Here is a 16,645-nt window from a genome sequence, read left to right on the forward strand (position 1 = left end):
AAGGATGTAGCGAGTCTGTGCAGGGACAAAATTAGGAAGGCCAAAGCTCATCTGGAGCTCAATCTGGCTACTGCTGTTAAAGATAACAAAAAACGCTTTTATAAATACATCAACACAAAAAGGAGGACAAAGGAGAATCTCCATCCTTTACTGGATGCGGGGGGAAACTTAGTTACAAGAGATGAGGAAAAGGTGGAGGTGCTCAATGCCTTCTTTGCCTCAGTCTTTAGCGGCCATACCGGTTGCTCTCTGGATACCCGGTACCCTGAGCTGGTGGAAGGGGATGGGGAGCAGGATGTGGCCCTCACCATCCATGAAGAACTGGTTGGTGACCTGCTACGGCACTTGGATGTGCACAAGTCGATGGGGCCGGATGGGATCCACCCAAGGGTACTGAGAGAACTGGCAGAGGAGCTGGCCAAGCCACTATCCATCATTTATCAGCAGTCCTGGCTATCGGGGGAGGTCCCAGCTGACTGGCGGCTAGCGAATGTGACGCCCATCTACAAGAAGGGCCGGAGGGCTGACCCGGGGAACTACAGGCCTGTCAGTTTGACCTCAGTACCAGGGAAGCTCATGGAGCAGATCCTCTTGGGAGTCATCATGCGGCACTTGAAGGGCAAGCAGGCAATCAGGCCCAGTCAGCATGGGTTTATGGAAGGCAGGTCCTGCTTGACGAACCTGATCTCCTTCTATGACAAAGTGTCGCGCTGGGTGGACGAGGGAAAGGCTGTGGATGTGGTCTACCTTGACTTCAGCAAGGCTTTTGACACCGTCTCCCACAGCATTCTCCTCAAGAAACTGGCTGCTCTTGGCTTGGACTGGCGCACGCTTCGTTGGGTTAGAAACTGGCTGGATAGCCGGGCCCAAAGAGTTGTGGTAAATGGAGTCAAGTCCAGTTGGAGGCCAGTCACTAGTGGCGTCCCCCAGGGCTCGGTGCTGGGGCCGGTCCTCTTTAACATCTTCATCAATGATCTGGACGAGGGCATTGAGTGCACCCTCAGTAAGTTTGCATATGACACCAAGTTAGGTGCGTGTGTCGATCTGCTCGAGGGTAGGAAGGCTCTGCAGGAGGATCTGGATAGGCTGCACTGATGGGCTGAGGTCAACTGCATGAAGTTTAACAAGGCCAAGTGCCGGGTCCTGCACCTGGGGCGTAATAACCCCAAGCAGAGCTACAGGCTGGGAGATGAGTGGTTGGAGAGCTGCCAGGCGGAGAAGGACCTGGGAGTGATAGTGGACAGTCGGCTGAATATGAGCCAGCAGTGTGCTCAGGTGGCCAAGAAGGCCAACGGCATCCTGGCTTGTATCAGAAATAGTGTGACCAGCAGGGCTAGGGAGGTGATCGTCCCCCTGTACTCGGCTCTGGTGAGGCCGCACCTCGAGTACTGTGTTCAGTTTTGGGCCCCTCGCTACAAGAAGGACATCGAGGTGCTTGAGCGGGTCCAAAGAAGGGCGACGAAGCTGGTGAGGGGCCTGGAGAACAAGTCCTACAAGGAGCGGCTGAAGGAGCTGGGCTTATTCAGCCTGGAGAAGAGGAGGCTCAGGGGCGACCTTATCGCTCTCTACAGATACCTTAAAGGAGGCTGTAGAGAGGTGGGGGTTGGCCTGTTCTCCCACGTGCCTGGTGACAGGACGAGGGGGAATGGGCTAAAGTTGCGCCAGGGGAGTTTTAGGTTAGATGTTAGGAAGAGCTTCTTTACTGAAAGGGTTGTTAGGCATTGGAACAGGCTGCCCAGGGAGGTGGTGGAGTCACCATCCCTGGAAGTCTTCAAAAGACGTTTAGATGTAGAGCTTAGGGATATGGTTTAGTGGGGACTGTTAGTGTTAGGTTAGAGGTTGGACTCGATGATCTTGAGGTCTCTTCCAACCTAGAAATTCTGTGATTCTGTGATTCTGTGTATCTGTCAATTAAAGAACATGCTCATTTGCCTTTGCTAGCTAACAACGGTAATGTATTTGCCTAAAAGTGAGGCTGGTACTGTTTTTTTCAAAGTTACTTGAAATAAGTTGTGATATGACCCTTTATAACAATGAATGTGAAATTCATTCAGATAACAAAGGGCAGAAGGATGGGAATGGAAAGGCCAAGACTCAGTGGCTTTTAGAACATTCCCAGGAAAGAGATTTTTTCCTAAGGGACATTATTTCAGTATCCACACATCAGTTACAGTTACTTAAAATAACATTTAATTTGTGTCAATTTTGCAGTTCTTCATATGCTTTAGAGTATTTTCAAAACCTGAAGCTGAACTCTACAATTGTGCTTTTGTATATTATGTTTAGATAGACTTTTATTAACTCTATCTACTCTCTGTTTGGGATTTTGCTAGATTTTTACTCTTTAATGTATGGGATTACATTCTCTAATACAGGCAAAGGAATGAAATCAGTTGTATAAAGGGTCATATCATTGTTGGAGAAATCATGTTCTTCTGAGATTACACTACTGCAAGGGAGCAGCAAGAGGACCCAAATCAGCAGAAGACTAAGGTGTCAGTGCAACCCTGATAATATAACCACAATAACTGTGGGACAGCTTAATTCCTTCAAGTTTCTGTGGTGTTACTCCTTACAGTATTGATTATTTGTATGCAGCAGCTTAAGTTGTTGCCAATTAGAGTTCAGCAGATATTGATACATAGACACCTCTATTAATTTGCTACAAGTTTCAATGAAATTCAACTGTCTTATCTTGTGCCTGCCCCATGTGATTACTGCTGGTAGACACTGACATTACATACCTCACAATGTACCTTGTAGCTGGGTTGCCAGCATGAGTTCAGTTATGTTTTTTGCTTTTCTTTCATTTTAGTTAATTGAGAGCCACAAATATAAAATAGCTGGTTGTAATCAATGCTCTCTACCAGCCATGACTAGATCTTATGCTGTTATTACCCAGCCCTTCTGGCTTAGCTTTCTCTGTAGGCTAGTATGCAAGAGAGTGTAGTGTTGAGGATGGCTCTGTGTGGTAGCAGTAGTGACTCAACAAGTCTGCTTTAGGGGGTAAATGGAATGATAGAATGGTTTGGGTTGGAAAGGACTTTAAAGATCATCTAGTTCCAACCTCCCAGCCATGGGCAGGGACACCTCCCACCAAATCAGGTTGATCAAAGCCCCATCCAACCTGACCTTGAGCACTTCCAGGGATGGGGCATCTGAATCTTTGGGAAACCTGTTCCAGTGCCTCACCACCCTCACAGTGAAGAATTTCCTCCTTATTATCTAATCTAAACCTACCATATTTTAGTTTAAAGCCTTTAACCCTAGTCCCAGCACTACACGTCCTGACAAAGAGTCCCTACCCAGCTTTCCTGTAGGCCCCGTTTAGGTATTGGAAGGCTTCTATAATGTCTCCCCAGAGCCTTCTCTTCTCTAGGCTGAACAACCCCAACTCCTTCATAGGACAGGTGCTCCAGTCCCTTGATCATCTTTGTGGCCTTCCTCTGGACTAGTTTTAAAACTTCCGTGTCCTTCTTTTGCTGGGGGCCGCAGAGCTGAACACAGCACTCCAGGTGGGGTCTCACAAGAGCAGAGCAGAGTGGAAGAATCATGTCCCTCACCCTGTCGGCCACACTGCTTTTGATGCAGCCAAATATAGAGTTGGCTTTCTGGGCTGCAATTGTACATTATCAGCTCATGTCAAGTTTCTCATCAACCAGCACCCCCAGGTCCTTTTTGTCAGGTCTGTTTTCCACCCCTTCTCTGCCCAGCCTGTATTTGCACTTAGGATTGCCCTAGCCCAGATGCAGGACCTTGCAGTTGTTTAACCTCATGAGGTTTACAGAAGTCCACCTCTCAAGCCCGTCAAGGTCCCTCTGGGTGGCACCATTTCCATCCAGCGTGATGACTGCACCACACACCTTGATGTCATCAGCAGACTTGCTAAGAGTGCATTCAATTTCATTGTCCATGTCACCGACAAAGATATTAAATTGTGCCAGTCCCAATACTGACCCGTGAGGAGCACTACTCGGCTGTTCACCATAAGTCTTTGAGTGTGACCATCCAATCAAAATACTTACAAACCTTTTTTTCCCCAACTTATTTGGAAGCACTGAGTCAGATTCTTAAAATTTACCACCTACTTTTTTGAATATTCTGTACAAGAGGAGCTCCCCTGGTTGATACTTGGGTTCATTCCTGGTTCTTACTTGGGTTCATTCTTTATCCAAAATAAAGAAATATATGTTGAGTGAACTGGGAGAGATGTTAAGCTTCAGAAAGTGGCTCAGTCTTTCAGTACATACATGACTTGACATAATTATTGAGGCTCTCAGCTTAGGACAGGGGGGACTCCTACCACTTTTTCTAAAAGCAAACTGCGTACCAGGAATATTTTGTTATGATGGTTATAGGTGAATATCCAGGAAGGATTCGCACTCTCCCAAGCAAACTGCTTAACATACAGTTAAGTAGTTAAGTAGGCTCATAAATTGATTATTTTCTTTATTTAACTTGATTTGTATAAATCATTACATTTATGCAGCTCATAGCTCATTCAGGTTGTTTGTTTTCCTTTTCCAAAAGAAGAACCATACACTTTTTCCCATTTGTGCTTTTTTTTTTTTTTTTTTTTTTTTTTGAAATGTCTGTGAGGCAGCATCTAATTCTACTTTGTCTAGCACACTTACATTCATTTAGCAAAATGAAAAGAAAGGAAAAGAAAGATTAAATTATTAATTTAGAAAATACTTACTGAAGCATCTTTGGAAAATTAATTCTGGTTTGTAAGTTGTGTTCTATTTTCTGAATCTTTTCTACTGTAAAGAGAAACATATAAAAAGCTCTAAATATGTAATTATAACAATTTAGTTTTAGAATCTCAGAAAGCTTTGCAAGAATTAATTAATGGAAAAAAAGTAAATCAATGTTGATTTTTTTTGTTGCAGTGTTATTAGGAGATGATATTTTTTTGTCTTTTCTGTGCCTTAGTGGATTTTGTGAATTAGCTAATTAGACTTGCAATATGCAATTCAAAACCATTTGATTCCAACACAGAAATCCAGTTCTTATCATAAATACTCATACATTAAAAACAATACTCTAGAGAAACAGTCCTTTATATGCTGTAAAAGTTCTTACAGTTTCTGTTCTTATTATGTTTTTATTCTTGGAATAGTATGAAGAATGCAGTGTCTTCTAAATAAGTATTTTTAAATGACATATTGTTCTACAGTGTGTAGTATTCATGATGTCAGTATTCCTTAACAGTCGTTTTTTATTATTTGTTTTTCAGGTTGGCTTCATGAGCTAGGAAAACGTATAGAGTCTCCTTACTATGACAACAATACCCTGGGAGGCCCATCAATCAGAAGTGCCTATATAGCTGCCCTATATTTCACCCTCAGCAGTCTCACAAGTGTTGGGTTTGGAAATGTTTCAGCCAATACTGATGCTGAAAAGATCTTCTCCATTTGCACAATGCTGATAGGAGGTAGGTATTTATGCTAAGCATCATGTAAAAAGTTTGGGCAGAGTAGAGGTGAGTAAAATAGGAGCTGAAATTTTGCTAGGTTTTGATTCAAAATCAAACAAACAGAAACTGTCATTTAAATTGACAAAAAGAAGGAAATATTTTGTGGGGTTTAAAACTGGATAACATCTGAAGCAGGCATATCTCCCAGCTTTTGATAATTTATGGTAACAAAAGTCATTACCCAGTAAAATGCAAGCTATTGTGAGTGAGTGTGGGCCAGCGATGTGTCCTGGAAATATCTGCATTTTGGTTACATGCCAGACACAGTTCCAGTCAGTTAAATAATAAGTTCAGCTCCAGTTCAGTCCCTGCACCAGCCCTGGGAAAAATGGCAAAGAGAGGATGTCAGCTTAAAAGTGTATCTGGCTGCATGTATATCTGTATCTGCAGGACCCATCCCAGAGCAAAGGCAGTGGAGACAGGACAGAGCCAGCTAAAATATTGGGTGAGCCATAGGTGAGCATTTTCATAAGGAAAAAGCAGTGTATTTATCACTAAGTAGATTTTACCACATCACTGCTTTAGATTTGCTTCAAAATTGCAGTGTTTTTGTCATGCCTAGAGCTCTTCACTGTATTTGTAACTGATGTTAATTACCTAGTCTTATTGTTGGGTTTACTTTCCTACTGAGGTACCTGGGAACACCAGTAAGATAGTGGCACCTGCAGATCTTGGTAAACCCAAGACAGTGGAGAGAAGGTACCTGCAGCTCTCTACATTCTTCTTCCATAAATAAATAAATAAATATTTAAAAAAAAAAATAGCTGTTCAGTTTCATAGTGTGCACATCACATATCTCAAAGATGTCACAATGTCTGTGAAGAACAAAAGGCCCCCTCATATCTTCTCTGGTTACGTAACTGTTCTAGAAACACTAGTAGGTATTTCTACCACCCAGCATTTCTACAACACGTCTGCAAGGCACTGGTTGTCAATTTTACAGCATAAATTTTACTGGCCAAAAATAAATTGGTAACGTGACACTCAGAAATTAAGGAACATAATGAATACCCTGTAAACTATATATCTGCAGCACCCAGTAGTATTAAAAATGCTCAGTGAAGTATTGCCATTTTTCTCTGTCCTCAAAATGAGCATTAATAATATAATGAATCCAATAATAGTATCATTTTAATTTTGACAATGTCAGAAAAAAAAAAAAAAGAGAACTCGTTAATTTACTGCTGGCATAACATTATGCAGCTTTAAAATACAATGTGGTCTCTGCATTGGGGCTTTCACTACATAAAATGTGTTGGAATGAAGGAAGTATTCATTTATATCAAGAAACCAGCAATATTCTGAATAACACAGTGATGAATATTTAATTCATTTTGATATAGTAGACCTTTTGGAAACTTAATATACTATAAAAGTATCCTACACTTTTATTTAATCCAGCTGTAGAAATTTCTTTTTCATTCCTTATCTTACTGAGTGGTAGATCTAATGTGTTTGTACACTGAATAAATTGTGAGGAACTTGTTGACTGAATGTAGTAAGAGGGAACTGAAAAGTGAAAGGTAAAGATTCTGTGAAGCAGCAGCAGAAGGACTTTACACCAGGGAGGGCCCAGGAAACAAGATGTATCCAGGTAAGAAAGCAGAGCAGGTTGTTTTGCAGATATTTTTCTGAGGAACTGTATTTTAGACCCTATTTGAGTAAGTCAGCCTAGGGGGGAAACTTGAAGTAGTTGGCATCATGCAGCACAGACTGCTTTGAAAACTATTAGGAAGAAAATACTACTATGTATACTTTAACATATAATATATTTTCATTTCTTAAAGCATGCTTTGAAGTGTAGTTTTGGCTGATATTTAATTTTAAAATTTCCTAGTGAAAAGTGATGTCTTGAGGAAAAAAAATGATTTTTTTTTTTTTTTTGGTATTTAAACCAGCCATTAGTTTATGAAATTTCAGGTGGAATGGGTAGCATGATTTGGTTTAACAGTACTTTGTATGTGCATCTTTAATGTGCATCACTGCCTCTTGGTATTAATTCTCATTGTGCATAGATTTAAAATTGCAATTAAGATAAGCATTATTGTGAGGATAAGACATCCTCATATGTAATATTTCTTCTTAAAATTGGAGACAAAATGTACTTATTAAAACTTAACCAGAATTCCTAGGATACACAGAATATTTATTCTGGGATCAGAGGTGTTCCTCTGTTCCTTAAGCAAGAAAAATGTAATTTAGAATAACTATTCAAATTAAGGACACTTTATGAAATATGGTTCCTAGAAGTTTTTAATTTGTCTTACTTCATTTTAGAGAATAGATTAATATTTTACAGAAAGTAGGGTGGGTGTCTGATTCTTTAATAAAGAAATCTAACGGCGATCACAGACAGGAATAGATTGTCATCATCAGTAGCAGTTGTCTTCCAGTATACATATGCAAAGATAGATTCTCCTATATTAACAATTCTTTATGATATTTGTGCCCATTAAAACATCACAGAGATCTCAACACTGTTCGCCTCCTAACCCTGGAGCCTGTGGGAGACTGACGAGAATACAAGTGATTTTTACATATGCATCCATACACCACATCCATACACTGCTTTATCCCTCCCCCCCTCTTTTTAAAGTGAATATCATGTTCTTAAAACACAGTGCTACACCGTCTTCAGTCTGTTTGGCTATATCTGGCTGAATTGTTTCAGACCCAAGTGAATATTTCTACTATAATATCCTGTATCTAACTTTACACCAATCTGCTGTATTTTGTTGCCTAAGCTTCATTAGTGACTTAATAATGCACTGCACCATCAGTAACAATGTTTGCTTGATCCAGCTGGTTCTTCTTAGAAATTACAGTTCTTACAATTATACATGCTTTTTCTAATATTCACATCAGAACCTTTTAGTTCTGTGCTGTTCATTTATCTTCTTTTACTAATGGACTTGTATTGACTTAAACATATCAGTGAATCACCTCTAAATGCATTCTGTGTTGTGAAACTGCATGACACTTCAGTGCTTTCTACATTTTTCTGCCTTCCCTTCACAATAAAGACATATATATTGTTACTAGCTCCTTTTTGTTTGACTCAGCCTGTAAAATTTTTCTGCTCTCTAAACCATGGAACTTTCTGCCTATTTCTACAATAAGAAAGTATGATTAACCATCAAAATACATCGTTTCCTTCTCCTTCTCCCCTTGTTTCTCTCTGCTTACCCTGGACATCTATAAATTGCCATACGAGGTCAATGTCTTGCTTGTCATGTTTATAAACCAATTCCTTTGCTACTCTGAGGAGTCTGTCTGCTTCCTTTCAAGCACTATAAAGCTAGATGTCCCTTAAGAGTAATAATCAAGTTCTTTAATAGTTTTTTTTCAATAAACAATTTGTAAATGTGTATATTATATACCTCAGATCGATACCACATGACAGACAATCTACAATAATTTTGTCCACTGATAATCAGCAAACACATTTCTGCACATATGAACCCAGATGCGCTGTATCTGCAGGCATTTCTTCAATTTTGATTCTGGTATTTTTATTCCCAAGACAGTCTCTAATTACAGGCAAACTCCTGGATGTCAGAACTTTCTGATAAACAATTTCACACCATATTTGACCTTCTCAAACAACATAAGAAATCAGGTTGTGAGTTTGAATGTACCTTTTTTTTTTTTTTTTTACATTAATTTTTACTTTATACATTACAAAGCCTTTTTCCTTTTTTTTTTTTTTTTTTTAACATCTTGTTTCCCAGAATACGATACATCTTTAAATGCTGTTTACATCTCATTCCATTACACATAGTCCCTGTTGGATTCATATATGCTCTGCTATTGTATTTATTTGCATGACTTCTTTGAAATATATTACAATTTATTTAGTTTATTGAGTCTAGTCTTTGTACTGTTTAATAGTTTTTCATTATTTCCTGAATAAGCCTGCCTACATTTGTATAACTGTTTCCTTTTTTCTTAGACTATAAACCTTATAGTCTTTTAGACTATAAACTTCCTAGTCTTGGGCATTATTTTGTATTACGCTGACTAGATAGCAAAAGATGTGGGTCTATCCTGTCCCATGACTATAACTAGAAATGAATAATATGAACACTCCTGTATATTTCTCATGGAGTCTTATACTCAAGCTTTATTTTATCTATTAATCAGGAAACTGATTTTCTGTGAAAATTGTGTTTATTTTCTGTTGCATTTTAATGATCAACAAGTCACTCCACATTGCACATAATTTCTGTCCTCCCTAGCTCTGATGCATGCCTTGGTGTTTGGCAATGTGACTGCCATAATTCAGAGGATGTACTCCAGATGGTCCCTTTATCACACAAGAACCAAGGATCTGAAGGATTTTATACGGGTCCATCACCTGCCACAGCAGCTAAAGCAAAGGATGCTTGAATATTTCCAAACTACATGGTCTGTCAATAATGGAATTGATTCCAATGAGGTAACCAATTGAGGGAGGGGGTTGTGTGTTTGATAGATTTGACTGCTGACTTGGAATGAGCAGGGTTTCCATCTGTGATACCGTGTTTTCTGTGAAATTACATATAAAAAAGAACATGTCTAAAAATGAAGCTGTGTTGTCCCAGGAGGGAAATGTTATTGAAGAATCTAAGTATGTTAATAATAAATATTAAAATATAATATAATTAGCATATATATTAAAAATTCAGAGTCCTTCTTAATTTAGAACTGTTGAAGAGACATTCATCAGAAACCTTCAGCATGATACAAGAAACATTCCAGTGAGCTCTTTACCTTTCACCAAACACACAAAAAAAATCTACTTTTTTGTTGTTGTTGTTGTTGTTGTTTTTTCTGTTTGTTTTTAAGGGAGGGTGATTTTACTGTCCTTTCCTCCCTTCTTCATTTTCTTTTGTGCTTTGCATTCCTGTAAACAAGTGGTTTGGCCTGAAAGATATTGTCTGAATGCTTAAGTTATTCATTTCCCTATATTTTCAAATACTGACTAATTTGCAGAAAGTGACATGACAGTAACAAACAAAGGGCAGATTTCTGGCTGTGTCTTTGTTCGCTTGTTCTAAATGACTTATCCAGGTTATGTATTACTATACTGTGGGAGAAATATTTTTTTTTCTCTACTGGAGTGTTATTTGAACGAATGGTTCCCTTCAGAGCTCTTGTTACATCTGTCATTATAAAACTCATTGGCCTCTACACAAGCAAGCAAAAAGATTTTGGGTTGAGAACATTCTTTTCCTGATAGACTCTTCATGTAGTGTGTACAACAACAACAACAACAACAAATGGGATCTTCAACAGCATCCTAGCAACAAAAGGAACCTAGTAAGATCTTCAGTTATATGTATATATATATATATATATAAAAAAAAAAACAAAAACAAAAACAAAACAAAACAAAACAAAAAAAACCTTTGATATCCAAACTTTATTAAATTTGGTTAAGGATCAGATTCAGTTTCTGTACCTTCTGTACCTTAATCTTGTCATTGACAAAGTCAATGACTATTGTACAACAGCAGAAGCCTCTGGAGAGACCGTCAGTGTTTTATGCTTTGATTCCCCTCCACAAACTATCTTGTCTGAGCACTGTTGGTCAAGTGTTGGCTGACTACATTGCTCAGGCATGAGATCCCCTCAGACGACAGAGAGCACCATGGTTGTAGGCTTGCAGCTTGCCTGTCCAGAGCTCTGTCCATAAGCAAGCAGTATACTTTGCTTCAAGGGACTGACTCTTAAAACCACTTCAACATTTTTTAAAAGCCTCACCTGAAATTTTTGTGGTTAAATGCACATTTATATATACACATTTGGTCAGCTGTATATTATTCTCAGGAGACATCTCTGAGCAGAAAGATGTTTCTCTTAATTTTGCCACCTTCCAACAGATCTTTTGTAAAATATATAGAGAGATATTATTATGCGTTGGCCAAGCAACAGTAGGAATTTGCCTAGAATTAAAACTAAATAAAAATAGGAAAACCTAGAAATAGGTCTTTGTTTTAGTTTCCATAGGTTCTGCATGTGCATCTTTGTCAGTATTTCTTTCCCACCTCTTCTTCAGTGTCTAATTGCAACATCATAAGAAATATAATAATAATAAATAAATAATAATAATAATTTAAAAGTTTAGGCGTGAACTATATAGAGGTGGGTTTTTGTTTGTTTTTGTTTTCTGAGTTAGTTATTCCTCTTCCACTAGTTTTACCATACAAAAGGCTTATTCATGAATTTTATATAAACTTTTTAAAGAAAATCTAAACCAAGTTCACTTTTGCTGTTTTTATAGTATATGCTACTATATACAAAATTATATACCCAGAGAGTATACTTTTGGTCTAACAGCTGGGAACTCAAACAAGGTTAAATTGTGCATTTGGGGAGTTCTTCCACAGACTACTGGGATGATTATTTTATTTTATTTTAGTTATTTTATTTTATTTTATTTTATTGCTTAAAGACATATTTTTAATCATGTTTTGTTCCAAGAATTTATCAGTGTTTATCAGTGTAAAGATTTACTAAAACGTAGCACATATTTTCACTCCTATTTCTCTTTCTCTCCCTTTTTCTATTTATTTTTTTTTCTTTTGGTGCAGCTTTTAAAAGATTTCCCAGATGAGCTGCGTTCAGATATCACCATGCACTTGAACAAGGAGATTTTGCAGCTCTCTCTTTTTGAGTGTGCCAGCCGTGGTTGCCTCAGGTCTCTGTCTCTGCATATCAAAACCTCCTTCTGTGCTCCTGGGGAATACCTCCTCCGGCAGGGAGATGCCCTGCAAGCGATCTACTTTGTGTGCTCAGGTTCCATGGAAGTCCTGAAGGACAGCACGGTGCTGGCGATTCTCGGTATGGTCATGATCATAGCTTCAAAGAGAAAGAATGGTCCTCCAAAGTAGCCAGCTATGTTAAGATTAATGTTAATGAAAGAGCACAGTCATCCTCAGAATACTAATGATGGCTTAGTGTATCCTAGTAGTCTAATGAGACAGAGAGAAATAATTTATTCTGATTTAAATCTACTATTCATCTATTAATCTTCTATGGCAATCCCTAAATCTTTTAGTTTAAACTTTTTATTTTTTTTTTGTCCTACAGAGCTTTAAATATTAATTTTATTAGCTGTATAATATTTTGCTTGTAGTCTGATTTTCTTGCACTTATTTTTCTCTCCTTTGTATGTAATTAGGTCCTTGCTAGCTTTTGATATAATTTGGCACTTTCCACAAAATGTGACAACAGTACGGATATCTCAGAGAACATTTGATATTAGTTCCTAAACAGTTAACACAAATTAGTGCCCAGTTAGTGTTCCCACTAATGCTCTCAAATGAAAGCAAGCAATGTGAGCCCAATCTCATTCTTTAATAAATGCATATGAACACCACGTGTACGACAGCCATTTGGTGAAAAGCAAACATTGTTGGCTTTGCTCTACCACGAGTTACTTCAAGATAATTCATGCTGCCAGAATTCATCCGAGTATATTAGAACAGAAGAAGGCCAGAAGTTCTGTTCTAATAAATTCTGTTTAGTGGTGGTTTGCTAGATGAGTGCTTTGACTTATCTAATGTCAAGCATCTCTATCTGTAAATTTCAGTGATAGGCTTCAGTCTAATGCCTATTAAAGAGCTTGCCTTTATCTTCAGCTAAAGGACCATTAGACTTGTCTCAGTTAATGTTTATGAGGTGTTCTGATAAAGTAAAATGTAAAATTTTACTCCAAATATAAAAGAATTATTTTATTATGATCTTAATGCTTCTGCAGATTTCAATATATTCTTCTTTCTAATAACCTCTAATATTCTTATAAAGCAGAGTTAAAAAGAACATTTCCTTTATGCTTTCCTTCCTGTTTTGTGGGATTGCACTATAAAGCAAACTTCTGATCTTCTGCAATTACATTTCCTTTATTTTACTAGCATTCATTTGATTGGCCTTTATTTTTTTTTAATATAAATATGATACATGTTCTATTTGTTTCATAACTCTTTAATTCCAGTAGATTGACAGTCCATATCACTCTAACACTTGCTTGTAATTAGGAGGTTTTTGAATGCTTCTATTTTATTGGATCACATAAATCAAAGCTATAAAGTGTGGCTTAGGAAAAAAAAAAAAAAAAAAAAAAAAAGCATAAGTATAGCGAGAGGTAAAGACTTACCTCCATTAGAATTACGATTTCATTAACAATTTCATTTTCAGACACTTCTGAAAATGTTAATAAGAGCTTCATTTGGTAATAGTAACAATGACAACAAAAGGAAAGATTAGTGGATTTCTGAGAGAAGTGAATGAAATCATAATGCAAAAACATAAACATGACACCATGAATAATGTTTCATTCCAGTGAATGGGAGCTTCATCATTTAGACCTAATTAATACTAGAAGAAGGTGATTGTGTCATACCTGTAGGTCCCAATGAGAAACCGTTTTACTAATTTAATGTAAATTCTAAAGAGCAGATTATTTTTTTCTGAAAATGTTGATTACTTGCAGTTCCCAGACAACAGTTTTATAACTCTGTCACAATTCTAATTGTGGTGGAATATGTTTTGGTTGCTGAAATATTCTCACTAACAAGCAATATACCAACAGTACAATAAGAGATGATCTGATTAAATACAACTGTTTGGTTCCTTTTGAGACTATTACATGATATCTCACAATGAAGTTTAAAATATACTTTTTAAGAAAAAAGAAAATAAACTTAGCATTGAGAATACATCTTATATTTGTTTAAAAATATTAGACATAAGTGATTGCGAAGATACACGTGAAGAGGAGAAATTAATAATTTTGACTATATGTCCCAGATTTATTATCAAAAAGATGTTTCCACATAAGCCCTTACAAATGAATGTGTTCTCCAATTAAAAAAAAAAAAAAAAAAAAAAAAGAGAGAGAGAGAGAGCTACTAATAACAACATACATTACTCTGTTTATATAACAAATGCTGTTATTAAAGGTACAGTTATCTCACTTGTGCCATAATTCTAACGAATCTTCAGCTTATTAGCTACAGTCTTTGCTACATGATTTTCATTCAAAAGCATATGTAAGCATATACCAGAGCAAATATAGTGTCCTTCAGACTAATATTATTTCATTCATTAGATTAATTAGATTTCATCAATTAGATTTACAGTATATCTGATAATGTAAACATTACACCATGTGATGAGCAAACAGAAAATATATTACTTTGTCATTACTTGTCATTGCTTTTCTCAGATTAACTTGAGCTAGTACTAGTTCTCACACTAACTTCAATTTTAAAAAAACACAAAGGTATATATATTCCTAGAGCAAAACTCCTGGGTATACTGGGCTTATGATAAGCATTTTTAAGAAAGTTGAACAATCGCCAGGTAAATAGGAAAAAAAAAAATTCACAAGCAGTATAAAGCAAATTATCTTTTTTAAATCACTTTAGGAATGGTTGTCTGTTTCATTTAAATTACTCTTTATGAACATTTTCTGTGTAATATCCAGGTAGAATCACATGCTGTGTGGATTTTCAGATTTTACAGTCTTCACTTATTACTCACTGATCTCAAACTAATGTAAGATTAGAAGAGACTTCTGAAAGCCACCCAACTGGTTTGGGCCACTTTTGTTTCACTTGCTTAGAGCTGTCTCTCCTCATGCATTATGTTCTCCAGTCCTTGGTTGTCTTCATGACCTTTTCTGGATTTAATCCAGTATGTCAACACTCCATCTCCTACTTGGAAACCCAAAACTGGACATGATATTCCAGATGTAGTCTGAAAAGTGAAATACAAAGGGTTTCCTGTCACTTCCCTGGAACCTGTTGGCTATACTCTTACTAATGCTGCCCAGGATGCTCTTGGCCTTCTTTTCTGCAAGGGCACGTTGTTGGCTTATGTTCAACTTGTCTATGACAATCCCCATGCTCTTTTCTGAGGAGCTGTTTTCCAGCTGGTCAGACCCCAGCCCATATTGCTGTGGGGAGACGTTTTTTTGGCCAGCTTGTTAAGATCCCCTGAATAACAACTTTTCCCCAAGTATATCGGTCACTTTCCCCAGTTTGGTGTAGTCCATAAACTCACCAAGAGTGCACTCGATTGCACTGTTGAGGTCTTCAATAAAGACCATCTGCACTAACTTTAGAGGAAGATCTCTGGTTCAATGACTGCTCTTTGGACATAATACCTCAGATCAGATGTTATGCAAGCTTTTTTATTAGAAAATTTTTATGCTCTTCAACACATGGTCAGTTGCCCATAAATGAAAATATAATGGCTTAAGAATTCATTATTTTTTCTTGGAAGAAGTACTATTGGGCTATATATTTATTACCTTGTACAATTAATATACATCATGAAGTGCATCTATACAACTATAAGTATCAGAACTTGCAAAAGTTTTATAATACATATTCTTAGTAAAGGTTTCATTTGAATTGAGGATCTACAACTAATCATGTCAACAAGCAAGAAATATGGTCTTCAATTTTTGACTTACAAAATTTCACCTGATATTAATTACTCGTGTAATTTTTTTTTACATATTTACTTGATTGCTCTCTTAAATGAGATATTTACGTGTATAGAAATGAGTCTTTGTACCTCCCATTAATTGTATGTAACATTCTCCCTGCAAAAATCAGAGAAAGCCCGTAGATAGCTATACTTGTGAATGTTATTAATTTAAAAATTCATTAGCAACTATGGGTTTTAAATTTAGCAGTTGTTAAACAGAGTTATGATTCAAAACAGTAGTCAAGAATTCATGTTTTCAAGATGATTGCTTTCATATTTTCTTTCAGGTAAAGGAGATTTAATTGGAGCAAACCTATCCATTAGGGATCAAGTTATTAAAACAAATGCAGACGTTAAAGCTCTAACATATTGTGACCTCCAATGCATTATCCTCAAAGGTCTCTTTGAAGTGCTTGATCTTTACCCAGAGTATGCTCACAAGTTTGTTGAAGACATACAGCATGATCTCACATACAATCTAAGAGAAGGTCATGAAAGTGATGTAAGTATCTTTAAGTCTTCATAGCTATTGTTAACTTTAAGGTGTTTCTCATGCTTTAGCCTGTAATCATAATTTCACCACAGTAAAGAAATAATACATAGATTACGTTAAAAGGATCACTTGTTCAATATGTTTGATAATTCAATCGTTATCTGTATGAATTGTTGATCAGTTGAACAGAT

General features: G+C 37.0%; 1 protein-coding gene across 1 annotated transcript in view; it reads left to right on the plus strand.

Moving 5' to 3' along the window:
* The window catches only part of KCNH8 (potassium voltage-gated channel subfamily H member 8), a 194,115-nt gene that overhangs the window by 143,521 nt on the left and 33,949 nt on the right, over positions 1 to 16,645 (plus strand). The window contains exons 7-11 of the mRNA XM_035316085.1: positions 2,816 to 2,924; positions 5,240 to 5,437; positions 9,718 to 9,917; positions 12,055 to 12,304; positions 16,249 to 16,463. Of these exons, the coding sequence (XP_035171976.1) occupies positions 2,816 to 2,924; positions 5,240 to 5,437; positions 9,718 to 9,917; positions 12,055 to 12,304; positions 16,249 to 16,463 (972 nt within the window). The remainder of the gene's footprint in view (positions 1 to 2,815; positions 2,925 to 5,239; positions 5,438 to 9,717; positions 9,918 to 12,054; positions 12,305 to 16,248; positions 16,464 to 16,645) is intronic.

Source organism: Oxyura jamaicensis, chromosome 2 (assembly GCF_011077185.1).
Source record: "Oxyura jamaicensis isolate SHBP4307 breed ruddy duck chromosome 2, BPBGC_Ojam_1.0, whole genome shotgun sequence".
NCBI lineage: Eukaryota > Metazoa > Chordata > Aves > Anseriformes > Anatidae > Oxyura > Oxyura jamaicensis.